At 39.2% G+C, this 22,295-nt stretch overlaps 4 protein-coding genes and 1 pseudogene across 14 annotated transcripts; all 5 read left to right on the forward strand.

Moving 5' to 3' along the window:
- Positions 1–45: 45 nt before the first annotated feature.
- Positions 46–4,087, forward strand: LOC113570707 (uncharacterized). Of its 3 annotated transcripts, XM_035530438.2 has the most exons (9): positions 48–218; positions 350–460; positions 542–635; positions 733–766; positions 905–1,042; positions 1,210–1,351; positions 1,442–1,615; positions 2,654–2,765; positions 3,165–4,087. In XM_035530438.2, the coding sequence occupies exons 3-9, from the start codon at positions 612–614 to the stop codon at positions 3,282–3,284; spliced, it is 744 nt and encodes a 247-aa protein (XP_035386331.1). In that variant the 5' UTR covers positions 48–218; positions 350–460; positions 542–611; the 3' UTR covers positions 3,285–4,087. The 3 variants fall into 3 exon arrangements, with proteins under 3 accessions (XP_026855084.2, XP_035386331.1, XP_026855078.2); XM_026999283.3 differs by lacking the exon at positions 350–460 and having other exon boundaries at positions 46–218; positions 1,442–1,507; XM_026999277.3 differs by lacking the exon at positions 350–460.
- A 247-nt stretch (positions 4,088–4,334) lies between these two features.
- Positions 4,335–8,393, forward strand: rbm12bb (RNA binding motif protein 12Bb). The gene is made up of 2 exons (XM_026999273.3): positions 4,335–4,724; positions 6,074–8,393. Exon 2 carries the CDS (start codon positions 6,096–6,098, stop codon positions 7,986–7,988), a length of 1,893 nt encoding a protein of 630 aa, XP_026855074.2. The 5' UTR covers positions 4,335–4,724; positions 6,074–6,095; the 3' UTR covers positions 7,989–8,393.
- Positions 8,394–10,142: 1,749 nt separating this feature from the next.
- LOC118242127 (uncharacterized) lies at positions 10,143–13,717 on the forward strand. Of its 2 annotated transcripts, none has more exons than XM_081696812.1 (7): positions 10,143–11,047; positions 11,942–12,015; positions 12,139–12,191; positions 12,296–12,371; positions 12,847–12,953; positions 13,128–13,174; positions 13,301–13,717. In XM_081696812.1, the coding sequence occupies exons 1-7, from the start codon at positions 10,983–10,985 to the stop codon at positions 13,332–13,334; spliced, it is 456 nt and encodes a 151-aa protein (XP_081552938.1). In that variant the 5' UTR covers positions 10,143–10,982; the 3' UTR covers positions 13,335–13,717. The 2 variants fall into 2 exon arrangements, with proteins under 2 accessions (XP_081552938.1, XP_081552937.1); XM_081696811.1 differs by having other exon boundaries at positions 13,297–13,701.
- A 756-nt stretch (positions 13,718–14,473) lies between these two features.
- Positions 14,474–18,368, forward strand: LOC118242124 (uridine phosphorylase 1-like). Of its 8 annotated transcripts, none has more exons than XM_035530508.2 (8): positions 14,474–14,611; positions 14,851–14,932; positions 15,279–15,390; positions 15,584–15,742; positions 15,944–16,058; positions 16,274–16,483; positions 16,701–16,847; positions 17,196–18,368. In XM_035530508.2, the coding sequence occupies exons 2-8, from the start codon at positions 14,886–14,888 to the stop codon at positions 17,342–17,344; spliced, it is 939 nt and encodes a 312-aa protein (XP_035386401.1). In that variant the 5' UTR covers positions 14,474–14,611; positions 14,851–14,885; the 3' UTR covers positions 17,345–18,368. The 8 variants fall into 8 exon arrangements, with proteins under 8 accessions (XP_035386401.1, XP_035386402.1, XP_035386403.1 ...); XM_035530509.2 differs by having other exon boundaries at positions 14,478–14,607; XM_035530510.2 differs by having other exon boundaries at positions 14,530–14,671.
- Positions 18,369–18,503: 135 nt separating this feature from the next.
- On the forward strand, positions 18,504–21,852 carry LOC118242138 (RNA-binding protein 12B-like; annotated as a pseudogene).
- Positions 21,853–22,295: the final 443 nt, after the last annotated feature.

A 22,295-nucleotide genomic window follows, 5' to 3' on the forward strand; every position in this document is an offset into this window, starting at 1 on the left:
GACTCCTCCTCTCAAACTGAATTCAAACCGTGACGAGGTTGATAAGTAAACTTAAACGACTTCCGAAAAGCTGCTCAAATAGAACGAAAAAAGAAAGCTAGCGTCGCTAGGTTAGCTGGTTTGAAGGTAATAGTTGAGTCACCCGAGCTGTGTCTGAAGTTATCTGGAATACTTGTGAGATTACAGGGATACAAAATAGGCTAACACACATCCGAAAGGTAATTTAGCTACGCTTGGGAATCTCTTTTAGGATTAGCTAGTTATTTCCCGATTAAGAGTAACGGGTAACCACATGTATTTGTGAGACTTTTCCATTGCTTCTCGAAAACATTTTTATTGATTTGACAAGGGGAAAAAATAAGATGTCTACTGTAGTACTCCAAGTTGGACAATGTGGGAACCAGCTGGGCCTCGAGTTGTGGAGGCTCATAACAAAAAAGTCAAGTCAGCACAAGAGAAGGTAGTGGCTAGCTAGCTGCTTTCACAATCAAACACGTCAATATTTGTCTCTGCTATAAGAGAATATTGCTTCTTTGTCCAGATGTCCATTCAGTTCCTGGGACGGTAAACTATCTGCAGTGTGTTGACTCAGAACCGAAAGTTCTCAGAGGATGTTGCGAATTTGTGAAAAACAAGTAAGTCAAAACTGCAAGGTCACTTTCATTTCTGTAATCGGAAATATCCCACTCAGTTCTTTTACATGCAGTAAAATGCACCCATCCAACATCACAGGGAAAAGGAGGATGTGGAAGCAACTGGGCATATGGTGAAGCCAAATTATATCACATACACATTTTTACTTTATGGTGTGATGAGTTGTATACTTTCCATAGGATTTTAAAAAATTAATTAATTAATTTATACGTCTGCTGTTTTGTTAAGCTTGTAGTATTCTGAAAAATAGGTTACCATGGAGGCCAAAGTAGGGGTGAGAGTGGTTTACTCGCCAGAACAATGGAGGCAGTGCGTAAGGAGGCAACGAGACAAGATTACTATGGTGGAACTGTTCTTTTGCACAGCCTGAGTGGAGGCACAGGATCTGGTGAGCACAGTCAAAACAAGGGATTCAAACACTATAATCAATCTCCACTGCAAAGATTTTGATCACCAGAGTAAACAAATAAGCGTTGTTTGTTCTGATGAGATACTGTACATCTTTGTTTTTTGTTTGTTTTGTTTTGTATTTACACATCTTGCTCTTATGGGTAGGGCTTGGTTCCAAGATGTGTGAGGAGATTTGTGAGGAGTTTCCTGTGCATCATATCCTGACAGTCTCAGTAGTCCCTCATCAGAGTGGAGAGAGCCCTCTCCAGTACTACAACACCTTACTGAGTCTGGCATCAATGCACAGGTCTGCTGCCTGATGTGAATAGTCCAAATAAGTGCAAGGCATATAAATTGTATGCTCTTGTTTGATTTGATGAAGTTCTCTAACCTACAGGTGTGCTGATGGCATACTTCTGTTTCATAATGACCATGCCTTGTCTCATGCTGGACTTCCACGAAGGTCAGGCACTGTGATTTTGCAGCAAATCTCACTCTCAGCAATGAACGGACATGTAGCCTCATGCATGGCTGGTCTCATGTTACCAGTCCAGAGCCTCACAAAACATAGGTAGTAGACTTCAGCTACTTTTACATACATGAAATAGTTAATTTTTATTAATGTTAATTCAGTGCATTGTCTGCTTGTACTGTAAACATTTCCATTATTGTCATCCAGTGGCAAGAGTTTGGGAATGGAACTTTGGGAGTTGGTAAGGTCTGTGTGCCCCATTCCCAAAGCTAAACTACTATACGCCATGCAGGCTTCTGATGGGTTAGTGCAATTAACTCATTGCACAAACTGTATTTTAATACCTAGTCATAATTGAAAGCACGTTTACAGGTCTGTCCACTGAATTCCAGGCTAATATCTCCTTGTTTCCCTTTAGCATGAAGTCTCACTGGGACAGTTTAGTCAATAAAACATAAGAATTTACCCCAGTTTTCATCTAGTGGAAAAGGTCTGAAAAGGCTTTCAGACCTTACTTCCAGTGTAATGCCCCTTAACCATGTAATCAAAGCCTCCAGGAGCATCCAAGACATGTAGGTTCATGGTTTATCTGCTCTAACACATTTGGGACTAATGTCAGAATTCCCACAAAACAAACAAGAACGTACAGTTCTTGTATGCAGGTACTATATGCAAGGCATTCTAGACGTGTGTGTGGGGGGGGGGTAGCTATAGGTATGTGGCTATGTATGTTTGTGCATCAGCTAAGTAATGAAATTCTGGAAATATAAATCATCACTTTGCATATAATTTTTCACTATTAATTGAAACATCTTAAGAATACAACAAAAAAATAGCTACCCTTTTATTCCAGTATTTAAGAAATGAAAGGACCCGAGCCATATTTCAAAAGACCGAATTGTTTGTATGCAGCTGTCAATCCAGTTGCTGTTTCAAATGGTTTACTTAAAGCAACAAGCACAAAAAATGCTTTGCACCAGAATGATTTCTAATCTTTTATAGTAGTTTAAACCCAGCACTGCAGCTGAAAACCTTGACATGACAGTCTAGTGTCTTAACTGTGAAAAAGACACCTTTCTTGGTTCACAATGATTCCTCATCACTGACTACAGTATTCTAGTTGGGCTTTACTTGCAGTGACCCGAGGCAACCAGGACAACACCTTTTATCACTTCAGATGTCCTACAGAAATTGTGACAAGGTCATAGGTGTGTCCAGTGGAATCTTTTCCCAGTTAACCACTGGAATGGTAAGCATAGTTTGTAAATACTTTGGTCTAAGTATGAAGGAGAGTGTCTGATGTTGGAGACTAAGCTGTGGTGTAGCTGTAACTTAATTGTTTACAGTAAGCAGTGGTGTGAGAATGTAAGTATACCTGTTGAAACGTGCGTGCATGTGTGTGTGTGTATATATAATGTGCAAGTGTGTGTGTGTGTGTGTTGCATTATTTATTTATAATTAAAAGCAGTTTATAAATACACAAAACCATACATTGATGTTATTTGGCTGAGTCACCTAAAGGCTACAGTATTATGTGCTGTGTGAAATTAAGCACACAAACTATCCATAGTTTCACATGACTGCATACACAGACTCATGCTCCTGGAGTAGTCTTTCCTTTAATACCTTCAATACATTTATTTTGCAGATCCACAAAATGAGATTGGTGTCTCATGCTCCCGCCTACTCACCGTTTGTTCCAATCACAGCCATATCATGGTTATTAGACCATGTGATTAATCGTGCCAAAGCTATGATTACTGCATGAGCCTACCTGCACTGGTATGAACGCTATGGCACAGAGACAGAGGAATTTCAGCGGGCGTTAAATACACTTTCAGATGTTTTCTAGGAGTATAATTCTTAGTGATGTTCTGGACTGTCAGCTAAAAACTGGTTTGCTTTCTAATGTGCAAATATCATCACCAGAAAGTACAAGTGGTTTGCACATCTCAGAGCTGTAGCTGTAACTGCTGGAGGAAGATGGGACACTGCTTATTTAACTGTTGACCATGGAAATAAACTGTGGAGAACAAGATGGCAATGGAAGTGATGTTATTCTTCATGTTTAGGAAGTTTGTCACACAACTTTCTCATTGCTTAACTTTGTCATTGTCTAGTTCAAAATTCACAACTTTTTAGCATATTGTTGTTTTTTAATAATTAATTGAAAACGGGAATGCAGTGTGCATATGCCATGGCTAATGGCTGTTCCATTACTTTATCAGCTTAGCTGAAGTTTATTATAAGACCCCTTAAAGGGTATATACAAGTCAGCATAACTATAGACTTCAAGAGCAGAACTTACTCCAAAACCATTTGCTGCAAATATTTAAGAAATATAACATTTTTTATTCTGCTTTTAAATTAGTTTTATGTATTTCACTATTCAACAGAAATTAAGTCATTACCACTGATGTAATATTTGCTTCAGACTGCTGGTTATCAAGCTCATTTTCTTTTATTAAATGTTTGTCTAATCTTGATATTTGATGTATGTGTAGTGTAATGTAATATATAAAAAGAAAGTGAGACTGATGAAATCCTTAAATACAAATCAATGAAATAAGAGATGTGCTGCAACAAGATTTCTCTTTTTCCTTTGTGTGAGGTATGCATGTCACAGGGTTATTAGACCATGTGATTAATCGTGCCAAAGCTATGATGGGTCCATGAGCCCACCTGCACTGGTATGAACATAATGGCACAACAGCCATTTCAGTGGGTGTTAAATACACTTTCAGATGTTTTTCAGGAATATGATTCAGTGAGTGTAATAATAGTGTTGCTCGTGGTAGTTAGGACATTTCAGCTTAGTTTTACCCTGTTATTGAAGTTTTACCCATATTTCTAGAATGGATGTAAATAATCACTGGGTTAGATAGAATATACAAGTAGATTGCAGTTGTTTATCTACTTTAGGAATACAGAGTTAATATGGCAATGTTCTAGAATTTGTAATAGAAATAACATTTGCAAGCAGCACAGCAGGTGGCGCTATCCTTAACACTTACAGTATATGAAACCACCGGTCGACAACTTCACCGAGGAAGATGTTTGTTTGCTAGCTATTAGGCTTGTGTTTAAGGAGTCGTTCGTGGCCTTTATATCGTAAAAAGTCTGTTGTCTACTGGAGGGTCATCCCCGGCGAGGCAACAAAAAACGATTTAGTTAGTTATTCTCTCAGGTTTAGTCGAACAAAGCTCCTGTAAGTTGGAAAATTACTGAATTGCGTTTCTCTGATTATGAACTAGGCTTGAACCTAGTTTGAGGGACGCCGGGCACTCATGCAAGGCCGGACTTGCTAGCCAGCTGTCCTAGCTAAAGTTCGTAAAGTGAACTTTGTGTTGTGGTCCTTTATTTGGAAATACAAGTTCAGCTGAGGAAATCATAGAATCATTTTCCCCGGTATCGCGTCTGTCTTTTTCTTTCTCTTGACCGTGCTGTGTAGGCTGCTAGCAAGCTAACGTTGGCTAACTTAGCGGCTGCGTAGCTTGCGGGAGTTTTGTTTCACGATATAAATGGTGGGGGTTTGTGATGACTATTGTTCATATAATTAACATTAGAAGTGTTTTCCTTCATCAGTATCACAGACGATTGGATGGATCGATGCAAGTGATTTGACTTGGAACCCACGAAAATGGTCTTTGTGGAGAAGCTGACTTCCGCCGTCGTATTGCTTGCTAACCTAGTTATTTTGAGGTCATTGTTAGCTAGCTAGCTTCCAAAAAACGGCCCTTCAGGTTTCAGATGTGTCCAATATAAGATCTTTTTTATGTGCTTGATTTCTGGTGGAAAGTGCTGCTTGTTGATGATGTCGGGTTTCATCTTAAAAGCCTTTGTTCACCTGGTGGCGTTCTGTTTCGTGTTTTCCGTTATTTTGGACTTCATTTCGTCATCTTTCACGACTGTGGTTGTAGCTGACAGTACAGATATTCGAGTCTGATGTTGGCGTCAAAGGTCGATGTGCTTCTCGATCTGGTCAATGCTTGTGGTGATGTCTTCTGCAAGACATAAAATGACACCCTAAGCTCGTTTGTGAACATATTCTTCATGGAAATTCTGTTGATTCATATGAATTACATTTGTTGTACAAATCGGTTTATTTGCTGATTGTGGACTGCACAGTTCGTGTTTCCAACGGGTTTTTAACGGGAAGCTGCAGGACATTGACGTTAAGTATTCTGGGTACTGTGGTGCATTTTTAATGTTACAGTATGAAGATTCTGACATTGTGGCTGTTCAGAGCATGACTGGGTGGAAACGGACAGCATACAAATTGTTACAAAGTCTGGACAGCACACGCTGCACGGAGTTTTAATTGCAAGCTTCAATTGTTATGGCAGAGCGTCATAAAAATACATGATCTAGAGAACTGAATGTCAGATGTTAAGTGAGGTGTTGTTGGCATCATCATAGTCCTTGCATTGATGTTAATGCTTACTCCAGGGTCCATTAATAACCATTGGGTTTGGAATTGGAAGACCTTGAACACTGTGACATGGTGGGCCATGGCCATGACAGGGATAACACTATATGTACCCCTTTTGTCTACAGGTGCTGTTGTGTGTACTTCATCATGGCGGTGGTCATCCGCTTACAGGGACTCAGAATCACTGCTGGTTCTGAGGACATTCGCAATTTCTTCACTGGCCTTAGAATACCTGATGGTGGAGTTCATATAATTGGTGGAGACCTTGAGGAAGCTTTTATAATATTTGCATCTGATGAAGATGCGAGACGAGCAATGACACGCTCTGGGGGATGCATTAAAGGCTCCCCTGTTAACTTGCTTTTGAGTAGCAAGTCGGAGATGCAGAAGGTTCTAGAGGAAAGCACAAGGAAGTCTGAAACAAATGTCAAGAAGTTTTATAAGGAGGGTGTCAAAAGAACTGCAGCAGATGGAAGACCACCCTTATTAAATGAGGACATGAGAATAGACATGCGAAGAGGAGATCATCAGAACATGGGGAAAAGAACATCCCCACTTTCTTTGAATGATTCTCAAAGTCAGATTGGCGATGGGGCATTGAATGCAGGTGGTCTTTATTTGAACTTGTCTGGAATGCCATTCTCAGCAACGAAGGAGGATGTCCGCCTGTTTTTTAACGGTTTGCAAATTGATGACATAATATTTTTGAGAAATCACCGTGGAATGTTTAATGGGTGTGGTATGGTCAAATTCGCAACCAGAGAGGATGCCAAAGAAGGACTCAAGAGGGACCGACAATACATTGGTCCACGTTACATCAGAATAATGTGTTGCTCAGAGGATCAGTGGGTGGATGCTGGGGGTTCTATTAGACTAGAAGGTGCCGGTCAGAGAAAATATTTATCAGACCGTGCAAGATCTCGCTCTCCCATTCGATCTCAATCACGATCAAGTTCCCCTTCTGATGACGAGTACTGTGTGTTGTATGAAAACCTCTCGTATTCCATTGAAAAGAGGGACATAAAAGCCATGCTGCATCCTGTTTGTGTGAAGGACGATCAGATCATTATTTTTGTTGATAAGAACAGTGATAGGACCAAATCAGCAGTTGTGGTGTTTAGAAATCTGAAGGACTACTGTTCTGGATTAGCTCATCATAAAGAAACATTTTTCCAAAGGACCGTCTATGTTTCTCCTATCTCCAAAGAAAAGATGGTTGCCATATTGGAATCCTCTGCTGATTCAAGAGGAGATAGCAGAAGGTCCAGTAGGTCATCTGAACGATCACAAAAAAGTGCTTATGACTCAGAAAGGAGATGCCTGTACGTTCGCAATCTGCCTTTTGATGTCCGTAAAGTAGAGATCATGGATTTCTTTCATGGATTCCAACTCTCAGACAATACGGTTGTCCTGCTTCAGGATGAGAGGGGAGCTGGTCTTGGTGAGGCTTTAGTGATCTTCCCAACAGAAAAAGAGGCTATAATGGCACAGTCTTTGAACGGGCAAAGGTTTCTTGGATCAGAAGTTATGCTGAAATGCATCACCTTGGCTCAGATGCAAGAATTCAGAAATGAGGTAATAGGCAACATGCCAGAGAGGAATGTTCAGAGGAATAAAACGAAATATGGAAACTCGTCTTTTTTCTCTCGTGCCCGAATGCATGTAGATGATCGTGTAATGGCAGATGGGCCCCACTATGGACGTGGAAACAAAGGTCCTTTCGGTCATCTTGAAAGCCCCGATGCTTATAGACACGGAACACGTGGACCACATTATGAACCACCTGACCAGCAATTTGATGGGCCCACCTGTCTTAAATTGCTCAATCTACCTTCTCAGATAAGGATCGATGAAATCTATGACTTCTGCTATGGGTACAGAGTCATTCCTGGATCAGTCTCATTACAGTGTGATAGAAGTGGTGTGCCTGTTGGTTCTGCAACTGTTGTATTTGAAACCCACAGTGAGGCAGTCACTGCTGTTCAAGAATTAAATGGAAGACCCATTGGTACCAGGAAAATAAAGGTTGTATTTGTGTAGAATTTGGTCCGGGGATTCATTAACACAAAGCAGTTTATAAGGACTCTGTTGATTAAGAAATCTGTTAAGTAATTAATTTTGGTGACACTCATTTTGTTCTTTCTATTTGATTAAAATATCATTTTTGCTGTCTTTCAAATAGGGACATACTGACTATAAAATGTTTTCTGCATTTAGGGTTTATTTTATTTGGAATAACTGATTTTTAAAATTTGGTGAGGATGTTATTGCATTTGCATTTTGCAAAGCAATTTTAGGGTGTTTTAATTATTGTAATTATAAGGGTATCTTGCTTTAGGAAGACTCTGTTAACACTCCAACACCCCATTTTTGCTTCTTACTTTTTCCTTCCATCTTTCTCTCCTTTCTCCCATCATCTTCTGATTAAAAGTAACATCCTGGCCAGCGGTCTGTGATTTTGCCTTTTGCACCACACACACACACACACACACACACACACACACACACACACACAATCTGAATATTTACAAAATGATTTTCTGACACAAAAGAGATTAATATAGTCCTGTAACTTGATAAGAAATAAACGGATTAGAACATTCCACATATTTACTGTTGTTATAAGGTAAGGTTTAAACTGTAGTAGGTATTTGTAATATGGATGGAAATGTAGACATTGGAAAAAATTTTAAAATCTATTTTTCTGCCCATAAGGTGGTCACATTGTCCACACTGGAAAGAAAAAACTCTTTAATTAGATAAACCTTTTTTTTTTTCCAGCCATTTCACATGAACCATTAATGTATTTGGTGATGCTGATCTTAAAGCCTTATTCCTGATTAAAGGTCGAGCATGTTATCTCCTTTCAAAGCAGTACATATGTATCATATATCTACTTTTAATGTTCTTTGTTTTGTATATGATGTTATATATTTTATGTTATAACAATGCATTGCAATAACTGAAATAATACAGTTATTGCAATGCATTGTAATACAACCACACTGTACTTGAGAATATGGTCATATGCAGGTGTTTCTAATCTGGAAACAGCTATTTACAAGCATTGGCTAATTAATGTTATTATGACAGACAGCTGCAGTAAATCTTTCACGTTATTTAGAGCAGTAATAGATGAAAAAAGCATTTTTTTAGACATTATTAAAATATCTGCTATCAGAACTCAGCATATTCTATTTTACAACTTAAATCTCAATTATTCAGCTTTGCTTTTTATAAGCCCATTAAGTGTCCTAAATCGTACACTCACCTCCAATTCATCAGAAGCATCAGGCTAGATATACAGTTACGAGTCTATAGCTTTGTTACGCATATTTGGCTGGACAGTTTTGAGTGGCAGTTCACTCTAAACTCAGCAGCGAGGTTGACTCGTGTAAAATGGCAACAACTATTATGCGACAAACTACCAGCTCAGGACGCACAATCATGCCAGTACCTCAGTGTTGATTAAATGTTTGGCTACCAAAGTCATATCCAAGAATTCAGTAATGAGGTTCTAGGTAACATACCGGAGAGGAATATAGCATATGCCTATAATATAACATATCATTCAGAGAAATATAGCAAAGCATGGAAACTCATCCGTTTCCTCTCGTGACTGTAAAATGTAACACATGACAAAGATGTAAATGACTGAATTAATGTAAGTGATCGTGATGTGATCCAGTGCGTAAAGGGACCGCTGATCAACATGGTAGTTGGTGAACTGCGGCGTGTAGCCTAGTTCAAATGACGGCACACCGTTGCTGATTTTAATTAAGTGGCTAGTGCACGTAAGTAGTCTGGCTGACAGCCACCCTAGGCGTATCCCAGGAAACAAGTATCAACTAATCCACATCTGTTAACATCTGTGGACACGTATCTGTCGTTTATCTGTTACAAAAATCGAGACGCGGTTGGTGCTTAATTTTAACAGTACTTTTGACACACGTGTTGACATACGACATAACCATATGGTAATAAGGGCATCGTTGTTTAAATGGGTTTTTGCTATAGCATATTTTTAGTAACCTAATGTTTGTTCCCCTGCAGTATAGAATTTATCCACGAACACATTAATCACCTCAGTGTGTTCAGTGTCACTTCCAGAAGCAGTTTTGAACTATGTAGTCAGCCGCGCAACACTGGAGACGTTCTACACGTTTCAGAACTCAGCGTCCCTCCTCTGTGAGTTTGCTTGGTCTACTTGCTTGGTTCATGTCCTGTTGTTGCTCCTAAATGCTTTAATTTCACAATAATAGCACTTCACGTTGACCGGGGCATACCTGGCAGGGCAGAAATTTCATGAATTGACTTGTGGCAAAACTGGTATCCAATGACAGTGCCACCATTAAAAGTAACTGGCAGTATAATGGGTAGCTCTTCAGTGCCAGTTTGTCTATGGAGATTGTACTGGTATGTCCTTGATTTTATACACTTATTAGCAATGAGCTTTGCTGAAAAACCTTAACTAAATAATTTGACATTGGTATAAAAGAAAACATCTTCATGAACTACCCCATGGGTAACCAACAGTGACCTTCGAAATGACTAGAATTACATATGTCCGGAGACTACGGTGGTTTTGAACACTTGTGCCAGTCTAATTAGAAGGTGTTCAGTACCCTCTAAACCTCTAGCTGTGACATGAATAAACTGGTGATGAGGATCTGGTGAGGTTGTGCCGGCGAAGGCGGCAGTTGTAGTCACGGACTGAGGGCGGTTGCGTGACATTATCTTACCTAATATTAGCAATGCTGCAGATCATAAGATTATAAGATTGCAAACCTGAATACAAAACATCAGGTTTACAGTTGGGTTAAACGCCGTATTCATAGAGAAATATAACGAGCGTATAAATGCGTATTTATTTATGCGTGTTATTAATGCCGAGCATAGTGAATTAAAAAAAATCAATTTCTTCATTGAAAATGGCATTAAAATTAATAAAACATCAAATGGATAAAACACCAAATGGTTTGTTTCATCATTTAGTAATGTCACAGTCACATATGTGCTTTTCAGCACATAAAGATGACAGGAGCAGCTAGCGTTATGTCACTTGAGCTTGGTGTTCAAATGGATGGAGCAAATATCGTGTAAGACAGTGCTGAAACTTTAGATATGTCATCTGATTTTAAAGCTAGCGTTTCTATGAAAAGCATGTGGTTCGTGCTTTAGAATTATGGCTTTGGTAACCAGGTTTAAAATGTTTAACTTGTTCAACAAAAAAACATGAGTGTGAGCTAGCTGGATGCCACTGATCGACTGTTGGTTTGATAGCGAGCTGAATGTTACTTTCGCTACAGCTTATGCTACTTGGCAAAAACAATGTAGTTAATTTGGATCGTTTTCTGCAGCATTTAGTTAATCAGCTAACCTAGCTATGTTGGCTAGCCACATGGTTACCTAGCATACATCGAATATGTTTCTTAACGTACTCTTGAGTGTGTTTTGCGACGTAGCGCTAGCTAGCTCCGCTAAATCGTTGTATTCGGTTTCATTTTAGCTAGCTAAAAACAATAACAAAAAGCATTCTTATCAGAAATGTCAGTTGTTAATGATTGCAGCTTCTCAAGGTGTAGTAAGTTAGTTAGCTAGGTTAGCTGGCTTATTTAATTGTGATTAGGCGAAATCACCTTATTGGTTTCAAAGACCGATTTGTTTAATTTCGGAATTTTAATAACCATCATACGAATTGAAGGCATCTCGCCTTAACTCAGTAGAAATCACTGTTGATTATTTGGATAGCTAGCCATCCAAGCTGCGCGTTAACGTTTGTAGCTGCTTGTCAAACGTTTTAATATTAAGTATAGTTTTGTTGCATGCTTAATTGTATTAGGGTGACACGACGGACATGGTGATTACTACAGTGTGTGTTGTGTGCTTTGTAGCTAGCTAGCTAACAAAACTACGATAATGAGAACTGCGATCATGAAATAAAGTTGTTGGCTGGTGGCATGGATTTGACACAAACGTCGTTTCATGTGAAGGATGGGGGTGTCGAGGAGGAGGATCCGAAACCTGCAGCCGGCTAGGCCGCTGCGTCGTTTGAACATAAATCAAGGTAGGTTAATAAGCCAGGCGGCAGGACGTGCACGCAAAGTATATTTTAGTACCGCGTCAAGAACTGTGATCTGTTCGGCGAGGGGTGAAATAATTTTGGTGTGCTTCATACTGTGATCTATAGAGAAACACAGAGAGGTAGTGGCCGAGCGATCGGACAAGACGACGGACACACCAGTAAGGCGATATAATTTAGTACAGCACACTGAAGTGCCACACTTTCGTCTGTTATACCTGCTTATCATCCCTTCTCAGAACTCTTTTTTTATTATTGTGGACAGACCAACACCATTAGTGAGAAGCAGTTTTATGAAATCCTTAAACCTCAAAGCCAATGTCAATCACTTGCCAAGACAGGTAGGTATCACTTTGGATATTCAGTTATAATTATCATTATCACAAAGAGACTATATTTGGTTGTCAGACTTGCACTGTTTATAAATCAGTCAACATAGTAGTTTTAATACAACACTTATTTGCTGTTGAGAAGTTTCATCTGTCCATTTTTGGATTATTTTGGCCTTAAATTATTTAGTAATCAGCAGGATGGGGAACCTAAGAAAACAGAAGCTGATGGAGGCATCCACAAACAGTGAAACATTAAATCAAAAGGGAATTTTGAAGACTTCTTTGTAGAGTGTTTGGCTAAGTCTCAAAAATTGCAAACGGTCAACTGTGCAGTAGCAGTAAAAACTGCAGTACAATTGCTTTGGAAGTGTTTAGAAATGTAGCTAATTTTCATTAATTTATGTCTCTCTGAGGGGGGGGGGGGGGGGGGGGGTCACGAGGGAAGTGAAGGGAAATAACATTACAATGTTTTTGCTCCTAATAGAAAGAATATCATACAGTAGGGACTTGCTGATCAGGTTGGCAAGCTCACCAATGGCAAAGAAAAAACCTGACTTCCTACCAGACCACCCAGTAGTTCTAGAAAAGCCAGTAAGGTTATTTTTTATCACCAATCACCATTATGTAAATGAATACATACTGTGCTGGTCCTGATAAACTGGTATATTTCTAATATATTTCCTTTATACATTGTAATCAAACCATCTGTGTATGCAATGTAATGTTCCTCCCATATAAACTACATTTTACTGTTCTGTTTCACAGAGGCACCAAGATGTGTTTCTGAACAACTTTAACAATAACCTGGACATGTAAGTGGAAAGAATAAACAGCTTTTGTTGTTTTAGTGTCATCACGAGAGCGAGAGAAGTGTAAATAGCTGTTGGAGACTGTGGTTTTTATTTTATTTTTAATTTATTTATTTTTGTTAAAGACAGGGCGCTGAAGGTGGTTTTTGTCTGCGGTTACTAGCCCACTCCAAACAGTGATATTCACTTGTTCCTCAACATTCTTTCTGCTAGTTGTGAAGTGAGTGTGATTATCTGGTCTGCGGTCTTTGTGCTTGTTGACTTTGAGTTGTATTTTATGTTTGCACATTCCAAGCTCCAGATCATTTCTTCTTCAGGCAAACCAAACCAATTGTACTTGACAGGCAGTATCAGCTGAATGTTGATGTAAAGCAATGTGTGATCACGTGGTTCACAGGAGCATGTTTTAATTTAAATGAATATGTGCAGACTTCTTTAATTGACATTAAATGTTATCATTTAGTGAAATTTTTTTTTTTACCTTTGCATTATTTAACTGCTTTTGCTTACACTACAAATAATACATGAATGTGTTTGTTTTTGTATGTCTAACACTGCCTGATCAAGGATTCTTCACACACTGGCATTTCAGCAGATTGGTCCACCTCTGGGTTTAAAATGAAAAGCAAAGAAGATTATAATTTCAGTAATTAAATCATTGTTTTATCTTGAAAGTCTTTATTTGTTCTTCTTTGAGTAATGTGCGTTATTTGTATGTATTTGTGGATGTATGTTTCTCAGTGTCTCATTAGGGCTTTTGGAACAAACTTGAAATGACAAGTTCAAAATGCCTTACACAAACAGTTGAGAAATTTAATTTCACTTTCACTTGTGAAATTCCACTTGGTTATAAAGCGAAGAATCAAGTTAGTGTGACAGTTTCACAACCTTTGTAGTTTCAACAGAATTATTTACTGTGGTTGACTTAACAGTACTGTAATGCATATTTCGTACACACGTTTTATTTGGTTCTTTCTTTTTGTCATTTCAAGCATCTTATACCACTGCAACGCTATAACTAATTCACTGTCATTTTTGTTACCTTGTCTTTGTTTCACAGACAGTTATGTAATTCGACTGCAAATATTGTAAGTGCTAAGTGATATCTTGATAATCCAATCTTGAGGTCACAGCATTTCAGGCCTTGGTGAGTTCTCTGATTTCTCGTGGATGGCTGTAATGACATATTTAGTGTACCATGTGTGGCCGTAATGACATATTTACTGTACCATGTATGGCGCTGGCCGCGCAGAACACGCTTGCCACGTAGACTTCCTTCATGCTCGTGTAGCAGCGTCACATCTTCCAGTGACCCAGCCGGATGTCGAAGCTTAAAGCTGCAAAATCCCCCAGTCCAGGTTTTCAGTCCATTTAAAATATCGCTCATAGCGACGTGGTTGGAGGAAGGAGCATCGGCTTGAGGAAACTAACCTAAGGCAGGTATGCGGGCGAATTCCATTGGTGGGGTTGCGTGAGGTAAAGGATTTTTAACCCGTGTAGGTGAATATGAATTTGTTACCGTCTATTCGACCGGATCGTATAAATGTTTTTTTTTTTTTTTTTTTTTTGGGGGGGGGGGGGTTTAGTGAAAGAATATAAAAGAAAAATAATTTGGTTGCTGCTAGCATTAAACAGTTTTATGTTGACATGCTATAAAGGTCTAAAACGCTGTGTTGCAGAGTATTGTCCCAGAGTATTTAACGGCACAAACAAAATGGCATCGGGATTTGCTGATGAGAAAAATGGAAAAAAATGCGGAAGGTAGACAACATCATTTTTCAAACATACAAATTTACTCAAAGTAAACAATTTAAAAGTACATTTGGTTATTGTACATTTGGTTATTGTGGTAACCTGTGGTAACCACCATTTCACTGCACGTTATACTGTGTATGACTATGTATGTGACAAATAAACCGAACTTGAACTTGAACCTTGGAACCGGGAACGACCAAGAGCACAACATTTAGCTTCCTGTAAGTTTTTACGATTTGGTCACAACACGCCCATATCTAGCTCCACTTCGCAATTAAAGTTGCTTACAAACGTCTTATTAACCATGGCTGTTACAACGTCTATTTGCTAAGGGTTTGTTTGTTTATATAAGGTCCCCATTTGTTAACAATCCACATTTGGACTCCATGAAAGAAGATATTCTGTACCATTTCAATCTGAATACCGGCACGCTTAATTTTCCTGCAAAGTTCGGAGATGTCAAAGTAAGTTTTATATCGTTTATCGGTCAGATCGATATGTTTTTGAATTGTGACATGTGCTACCACAGCGCCATAGTTTGTTATCAAGTATAATTACCCGCTTAATGTTTGTCAATGTTGAGCTGAATATACTGATCATTTAACTGAGATGACCTTATGCATCACAGCCAAACTGTTTTTCGTGTTTATTTCCTAGTTTGTGTGTGTTGGGGGTAGTCCATGGAGGATGAAGTCTTTCGCTGAGTACATTGCTGGAGAGCTGGGTCTTGCAGTTCCAAACGCAGAGTACCCAAACATCTGTGAGAGCACAGATCGATATGCCATGTACAAAGTAGGACCTGTCCTGTCTGTTAGTGTAAGTCATTACCATCAACATTAAAAACTCTACAAACAAATTTGATGCCTTGAACAAGCTGTGTGTGTGAGAGTTTTTTGGGGGTTTTTTTGAGGGTTGAATACTTTTTTAAAAGAAAGCTCTGTGTATGGCAGCTTCACTACATCCTAAGGTGCATTGTAGGTGTACTGTGTTTGACAGTGAAATGTCTCTGTGTTTTAGCATGGCATGGGCATCCCCTCAATTTCGATAATGTTACATGAGCTCATCAAGCTCCTCTACCATGCACGCTGCACTGATGTTACAATAGTGCGCCTCGGAACCTCTGGTGGAATAGGTACTCTTGACCTTAACACATCTACTTTTTTAATAAAGAATTAACAGACATGGCAACATCTGTTACTTGTTCTCCCCCAACATAGACTACCCGTGGTATTTAACATTAAAGTGCATATAATTATAGACGAGGCAGCTTCTAGTGCAGGACATTGTGGCTAGGACAAGTGACTTGTAAATAAGTGCAAATCAAAGGCATATCCATCTTTTTGTCAGGTTTACATCCAGGCACAGTGGTGATCACCAAGCAGCCAATGGATGCCACATTCTTGCCCCGCTTCGAGCAAGTCATCCTGGGCAAGTCAGTGGTGAGAAGCACCGAACTGGATGGAGATCTTGCAGAGGAGCTGCTACAGTGCGGCAAAGATCTAGCAGAGTTCGACACGGTCATTGCTAACACAATGTGCACGCTGGACTTCTACGAAGGTATTAGTCTCACTCATGACCCACATGGGACAATAAAGTTCTAGTTTTAATGTAATCATCACTGAAGCTGTTGGTATACTCCAAGAACTGAGAAACATTTTTTGTGAGTAGTGAAGATGTGTTTTGTCTTCACCCTCTTTACATTAATTGCAGCACAACTGCATTCTTGCAATGTGAACACCCACCACCATATTGTTGGGCCTGGCATATGTTTTAGGTCAAGCTCGTTTGGACGGGGCTTTCTGTTCTTACACCGAGGAGGACAAGCAAAACTACCTGGCCAAGGCCTATGCAGCAGGAGTGCGCAACATTGAGATGGAGTCTTCTGTTTTTGCTGCCATGTGCAAACTGAGTAACCTACGAGGTAGAGAATGTCTGTGTTAGAGAGGCAGACATAGAGTTTGCCTCTCTGGAGTGCATCTGCGAATAGTCACATGTGTTAGACAGCTCATCACCATATCAGTAGAAGTCAGTCTTACACACTTTTTTTAAAAAGTAAGGGTTCTTAAGGGAGATATGGCGTTTTGGATGCAGCTTTCTTATTATGTAAGACCCATTTGGAATTTTAAATGTGGTAGTATTACTCTAGTGGTGTCACAGTAATAAAGTACCTAATATCCATGCGTGTATAGCACAGATTTATGTGTTAAAGCAAAAAAAAATTTGCACACTCATAATTTTGTGAAAGCTCATTTTGGCATCTATTTTCCAGCGGCAGTGGTTTGTGTGACACTGCTGGACCGGCAGAAAGGAGACCAGCTCAGCAGTTCTCATGATGTCCTGCACAGCTACCAACAACGGCCACAGATCCTAGTTGGACATTACATCAAAAAGAAGCTTAATGCTTCCAAGAAAAGTTAGGCTTCATATTTATGAATGTGGAATGTATGTGAAGCCAAAACCTCAGTGTAATTTCATTATTTTGTAATGTTTGATTTAACCTCTGCAGCTAGTCTTAGTCATGTACTGCTTATGCACGCATTTGAACATAGTTAAAATTTGGAAACGGAAAGGAACATTTTTTAAATCTTGTTTTTATACTGCTTATTTGAAATAACTTTAAAAAAATATATTTTTAGAGGGATGAAGGGTTTTGCTCACTGTTTTGCATTTCGTCTGTCAATGTGTCAGTGTTCCTAACAACTCTATTAAGGTATAAAGATTTAAAACCACCTGTCTACAGTTCATAACCCTCACTCTAACACATCCAGAAACAAACATTCTTTTGTTTCTTTTCAGTGTGGTCAATGCATGACTATGCAGTGAACTGTTAACCATGCTTGAGAGTTTGTTCTTAAGGAAAGGAGGATATTAAGGCTGCATGGCTTTGTTTTTTGACTTCTATTAGCGACCCTTGCAGGACCTGTTGGCAAGCTTTAACATTCTTTATGAAACTCTGCTGATAACATAGCTGTAAGCAGTGTTACAGTTCCAGTGTTACAGTTTGAACTTCATTCAAACTTAGCTCCTGAGGGGGTCCACCCTCTTCATTCATTGCAATACTCTTCATGCAAACCTTTCACCAAAAGACAGGCAAGCTTATGACTTATCCCAGCCTTTTTAGTACTGTGGGCACATGCAAATAGACTGGAAAGGATGCCTCCATTGCAGAGGAGTTTCCTGATTAGTTAACACACCTGATCATTTTTGGTTAATTTGGTTACGTGGCTTTATTTTCTTCTCTGAGCAACTATTTTAGTCATAGCTGTCAGGATTTAAAGACAATTTTGCCAAAGTTTTAAAGACAAAAATGGAAATATTAAAACATAGATGGGACCATAATGGAGGAAGACCAGCAAGTATTCTCTAGTATTGATATTGTTATAAGAGCACGTTCAGTGTGTCCAATGTTTATCAAAAATAAATAAATAAATACTGAAAAATGTCTTTGAATGGTTTGTGGGTCCATAGGATCATAAAGCGGCTTTCTACTTAAAATCCACTTGGCACTTATAGTGCTTCTTTGAGCAAGATGTATATAAATTTTATTGGCAGCATAGCTGCCATTTTCATTTTACAAATATTAAAGTATAATGATTAGGAAAACCATTGTGCTAAGTAATGCATTCCTTTAGAATTGTCAGTTTACAGATTACAGTTTTAGCAAGTTACAGCCTTTATGAACTAACAATAAGGTATTAATGTATGGGGTAGACGAACTATTTTTGAGTACATATTTTAAGATCTCAAAAAGCCATATTGTGTTTATAAATTATTGTAAAATGTTTTAATTTGATGTTTGTGTTTGCTGTAAACTAGATTTTTCTTTCTCTTGACCGTGCTGTGTAGGCTGCTAGCAAGCTAACGTTGGCTAACTTAGCGGCTGCGTAGCTTGCGGGAGTTTTGTTTCACGATATAAATGGTGGGGGTTTGTGATGACTATTGTTCATATAATTAACATTAGAAGTGTTTTCCTTCATCAGTATCACAGACGATTGGATGGATCGATGCAAGTGATTTGACTTGGAACCCACGAAAATGGTCTTTGTGGAGAAGCTGACTTCCGCCGTCGTATTGCTTGCTAACCTAGTTATTTTGAGGTCATTGTTAGCTAGCTAGCTTCCAAAAAACGGCCCTTCAGGTTTCAGATGTGTCCAATATAAGATCTTTTTTATGTGCTTGATTTCTGGTGGAAAGTGCTGCTTGTTGATGATGTCGGGTTTCATCTTAAAAGCCTTTGTTCACCTGGTGGCGTTCTGTTTCGTGTTTTCCGTTATTTTGGACTTCATTTCGTCATCTTTCACGACTGTGGTTGTAGCTGACAGTACAGATATTCGAGTCTGATGTTGGCGTCAAAGGTCGATGTGCTTCTCGATCTGGTCAATGCTTGTGGTGATGTCTTCTGCAAGACATAAAATGACACCCTAAGCTCGTTTGTGAACATATTCTTCATGGAAATTCTGTTGATTCATATGAATTACATTTGTTGTACAAATCGGTTTATTTGCTGATTGTGGACTGGACAGTTCGTGTTTCCAACGGGTTTTTAACGGGAAGCTGCAGGACATTGACGTTAAGTATTCTGGGTACTGTGGTGCATTTTTAATGTTACAGTATGAAGATTCTGACATTGTGGCTGTTCAGAGCATGACTGGGTGGAAACGGACAGCATACAAATTGTTACAAAGTCTGGACAGCACACGCTGCACGGAGTTTTAATTGCAAGCTTCAATTGTTAAGGCAGAGCGTCATAAAAATACATGATCTAGAGAACTGAATGTCAGATGTTAAGTGAGGTGTTGTTGGCATCATCATAGTCCTTGCATTGATGTTAATGCTTACTGCAGGGTCCATTAATAACCATTGGGTTTGGAATTGGAAGACCTTGAACACTGTGACATGGTGGGCCATGGCCATGACAGGGATAACACCATATGTACCCCTTTTGTCTACAGGTGCTGTTGTGTGTACTTCATCATGGCGGTGGTCATCCGCTTACAGGGACTCAGAATCACTGCTGGTTCTGAGGACATTCGCAATTTCTTCACTGGCAATTTCTTCAGAATAGACATGCGAAGAGGAGATCATCAGAACATGGGGAAAAGAACATCCCCACGTTCTTTGAATGATTCTCAAAGTCAGATTGGCGATGGGGCATTGAATGCAGGTGGTCTTTATTTGAACTTGTCTGGAATGCCATTCTCAGCAACGAAGGAGGACGTCCACCTGTTTTTTAACGGTTTGCAAATTGATGACGTAATATTTTTGAGAAACCACCGTGGAATGTTTAATGGGTGTGGTTTGGTCAAATTCGCAACCAGAGAGGATGCCAAAGAAGGACTCAAGAGGGACCGACAATACATTGGTCCACGTTACATCAGAATAATGTGTTGCTCAGAGGATCAGTGGGTGGATGCTGCGGGTTCTATTAGACTAGAAGGTGCCGGTCAGAGAAAATATTTATCAGACCGTGCAAGATCTCGCTCTCCCATTCGATCTCAATCACGATCAAGTTCCCCTTCTGATGACGAGTACTGTGTGCTGTATGAAAACCTCTCGTATTCCATTGAAAAGAGGGACATAAAAGCCATGCTGCATCCTGTTTGTGTGAAGGACGATCAGATCATTATTTTTGTTGATAAGAACAGTGATAGGACCAAATCAGCAGTTGTGGTGTTTAGAAATCTGATGGACTACTGTTCTGGATTAGCTCATCATAAAGAAACATTTTTCCAAAGGACCGTCTATGTTTCTCCTATCTCCAAAGAAAAGACGGTTGCCATATTGGAATCCTCTGCTGATTCAAGAGGAGATAGCAGAAGGTCCAGTAGATCATCTGAACGATCACAAAAAAGTGCTTATGACTCAGAAAGGAGATGCCTGTACGTTCGCAATCTGCCTTTTGATGTCCGTAAAGTAGAGATCATGGATTTCTTTCATGGATTCCAACTCTCAGACAATACGGTTGTCCTGCTTCAGGATGAGAGGGGAGCTGGTCTTGGTGAGGCTTTAGTGATCTTCCCAACAGAAAAAGAGGCTATAACGGCACAGTCACAGGTTTCTTGGATCAGAAGTTATGCTGAAATGCATCACCTTGGCTCAGACGCAAGAATTCAGAAATGAGGTAATAGGCAACATGCCAGAGAGGAATGTTCAGAGGAATAAAACGAAATATGGAAACTCGTCTTTTTTCTCTCGTGCCCGAATGCATGTAGATGATCGTGTAATGGCAGATGGGCCCCACTATGGACGTGGAAACAAAGGTCCTTTCGGTCATCTTGAAAGCCCCGATGCTTATAGACACGGAACACGTGGACCACATTATGAACCACCTGACCAGCAATTTGATGGGCCCACCTGTCTTAAATTGCTCAATCTACCTTCTCAGATAAGGATCGATGAAATCTATGACTTCTGCTATGGGTACAGAGTCATTCCTGGATCAGTCTCATTACAGTGTGATAGAAGTGGAGTGCCTGTTGGTTCTGCAACTGTTGTATTTGAAACCCACAGTGAGGCAGTCACTGCTGTTCAAGAATTAAATGGAAGACCCATTGGTACCAGGAAAATAAAGGTTGTATTTGTGTAGAATTTGGTCCGGGGATTCATTAACACAAAGCAGTTTATAAGGACTCTGTTGATTAAGAAATCTGTTAAGTAATTAATTTTGGTGACACTCATTTTGTTCTTTCTATTTGATTAAAATATAATTTTTGCTGTCTTTCAAATAGGGACATACTGACTATAAAATGTTTTCTGCATTTAGGGTTTATTTTATTTGGAATAACTGATTTTTAAAATTTGGTGAGGATGTTATTGCATTTGCATTTTGCAAAGCAATTTTAGGGTGTTTTAATTATTGTATCTTGCTTTAGGAAGACTCTGTTAACACTCCAACACCCCATTTTTGCTTCTTACTTTTTCCTTCCATCTTTCTCTCCTTTCTCCCGTCATCTTCTGATTAAAAGTAACATCCTGGCCAGTGGTCTGTGATTTTGCCTTTTGCACCACACACACACACACACACACACACATACACTCACACACACACAATCTGAATATTTACAAAATGATTTTCTGACACAAAAAAGATTAATATAGTCCTGTAACTTGATAAGAAATAAATGGATTAGAACATTCCACATATTTACTGTTGTTATAAGGTAAGGTTTAAACTGTAGTAGGTATTTGTAATATGGATGGAAATGTAGACATTGGAAAAAATGTTAAAATCTATTTTTCTGCCCATAAGGTGGTCACATTGTCCACACTGGAAAGAAAAAACTCTTTTTAATTAGATAAACCTTTTTTTTTTTCCAGCCATTTCACATGAACCATTAATGTATTTGGTGATGCTGATCTTAAAGCCTTA

Source organism: Electrophorus electricus, chromosome 14 (genome assembly GCF_041902795.1).
Source record: "Electrophorus electricus isolate QZ-2024a chromosome 14, ASM4190279v1, whole genome shotgun sequence".
Taxonomy (NCBI): domain Eukaryota; kingdom Metazoa; phylum Chordata; class Actinopteri; order Gymnotiformes; family Gymnotidae; genus Electrophorus; species Electrophorus electricus.

Coding starts and splice junctions, on each gene's coding strand:
- LOC118242124 (XM_035530508.2), top strand. CDS start 14,886: ATGGCATCGGGATTTGCTGATGAGAAAAATGGAAAAAAATGCGGAAG. Junction 15,391..15,583: donor CAAAGTTCGGAGATGTCAAA/GTAAGTTTTATA, acceptor TTTATTTCCTAG/TTTGTGTGTGTTGGGGGTAG. Junction 16,484..16,700: donor CACGCTGGACTTCTACGAAG/GTATTAGTCTCA, acceptor CATATGTTTTAG/GTCAAGCTCGTTTGGACGGG.
- rbm12bb (XM_026999273.3), top strand. CDS start 6,096: ATGGCGGTGGTCATCCGCTTACAGGGACTCAGAATCACTGCTGGTTCT.
- LOC118242127 (XM_081696811.1), top strand. CDS start 10,983: ATGACAGGAGCAGCTAGCGTTATGTCACTTGAGCTTGGTGTTCAAATG. Junction 12,372..12,846: donor TCAATCACTTGCCAAGACAG/GTAGGTATCACT, acceptor TGCTCCTAATAG/AAAGAATATCATACAGTAGG. Junction 13,175..13,296: donor TTTAACAATAACCTGGACAT/GTAAGTGGAAAG, acceptor TTTTTGTTAAAG/ACAGGGCGCTGAAGGTGGTT.
- LOC113570707 (XM_035530438.2), top strand. CDS start 612: ATGTTGCGAATTTGTGAAAAACAA. Junction 636..732: donor TGCGAATTTGTGAAAAACAA/GTAAGTCAAAAC, acceptor CCAACATCACAG/GGAAAAGGAGGATGTGGAAG. Junction 1,043..1,209: donor GAGTGGAGGCACAGGATCTG/GTGAGCACAGTC, acceptor TCTTATGGGTAG/GGCTTGGTTCCAAGATGTGT.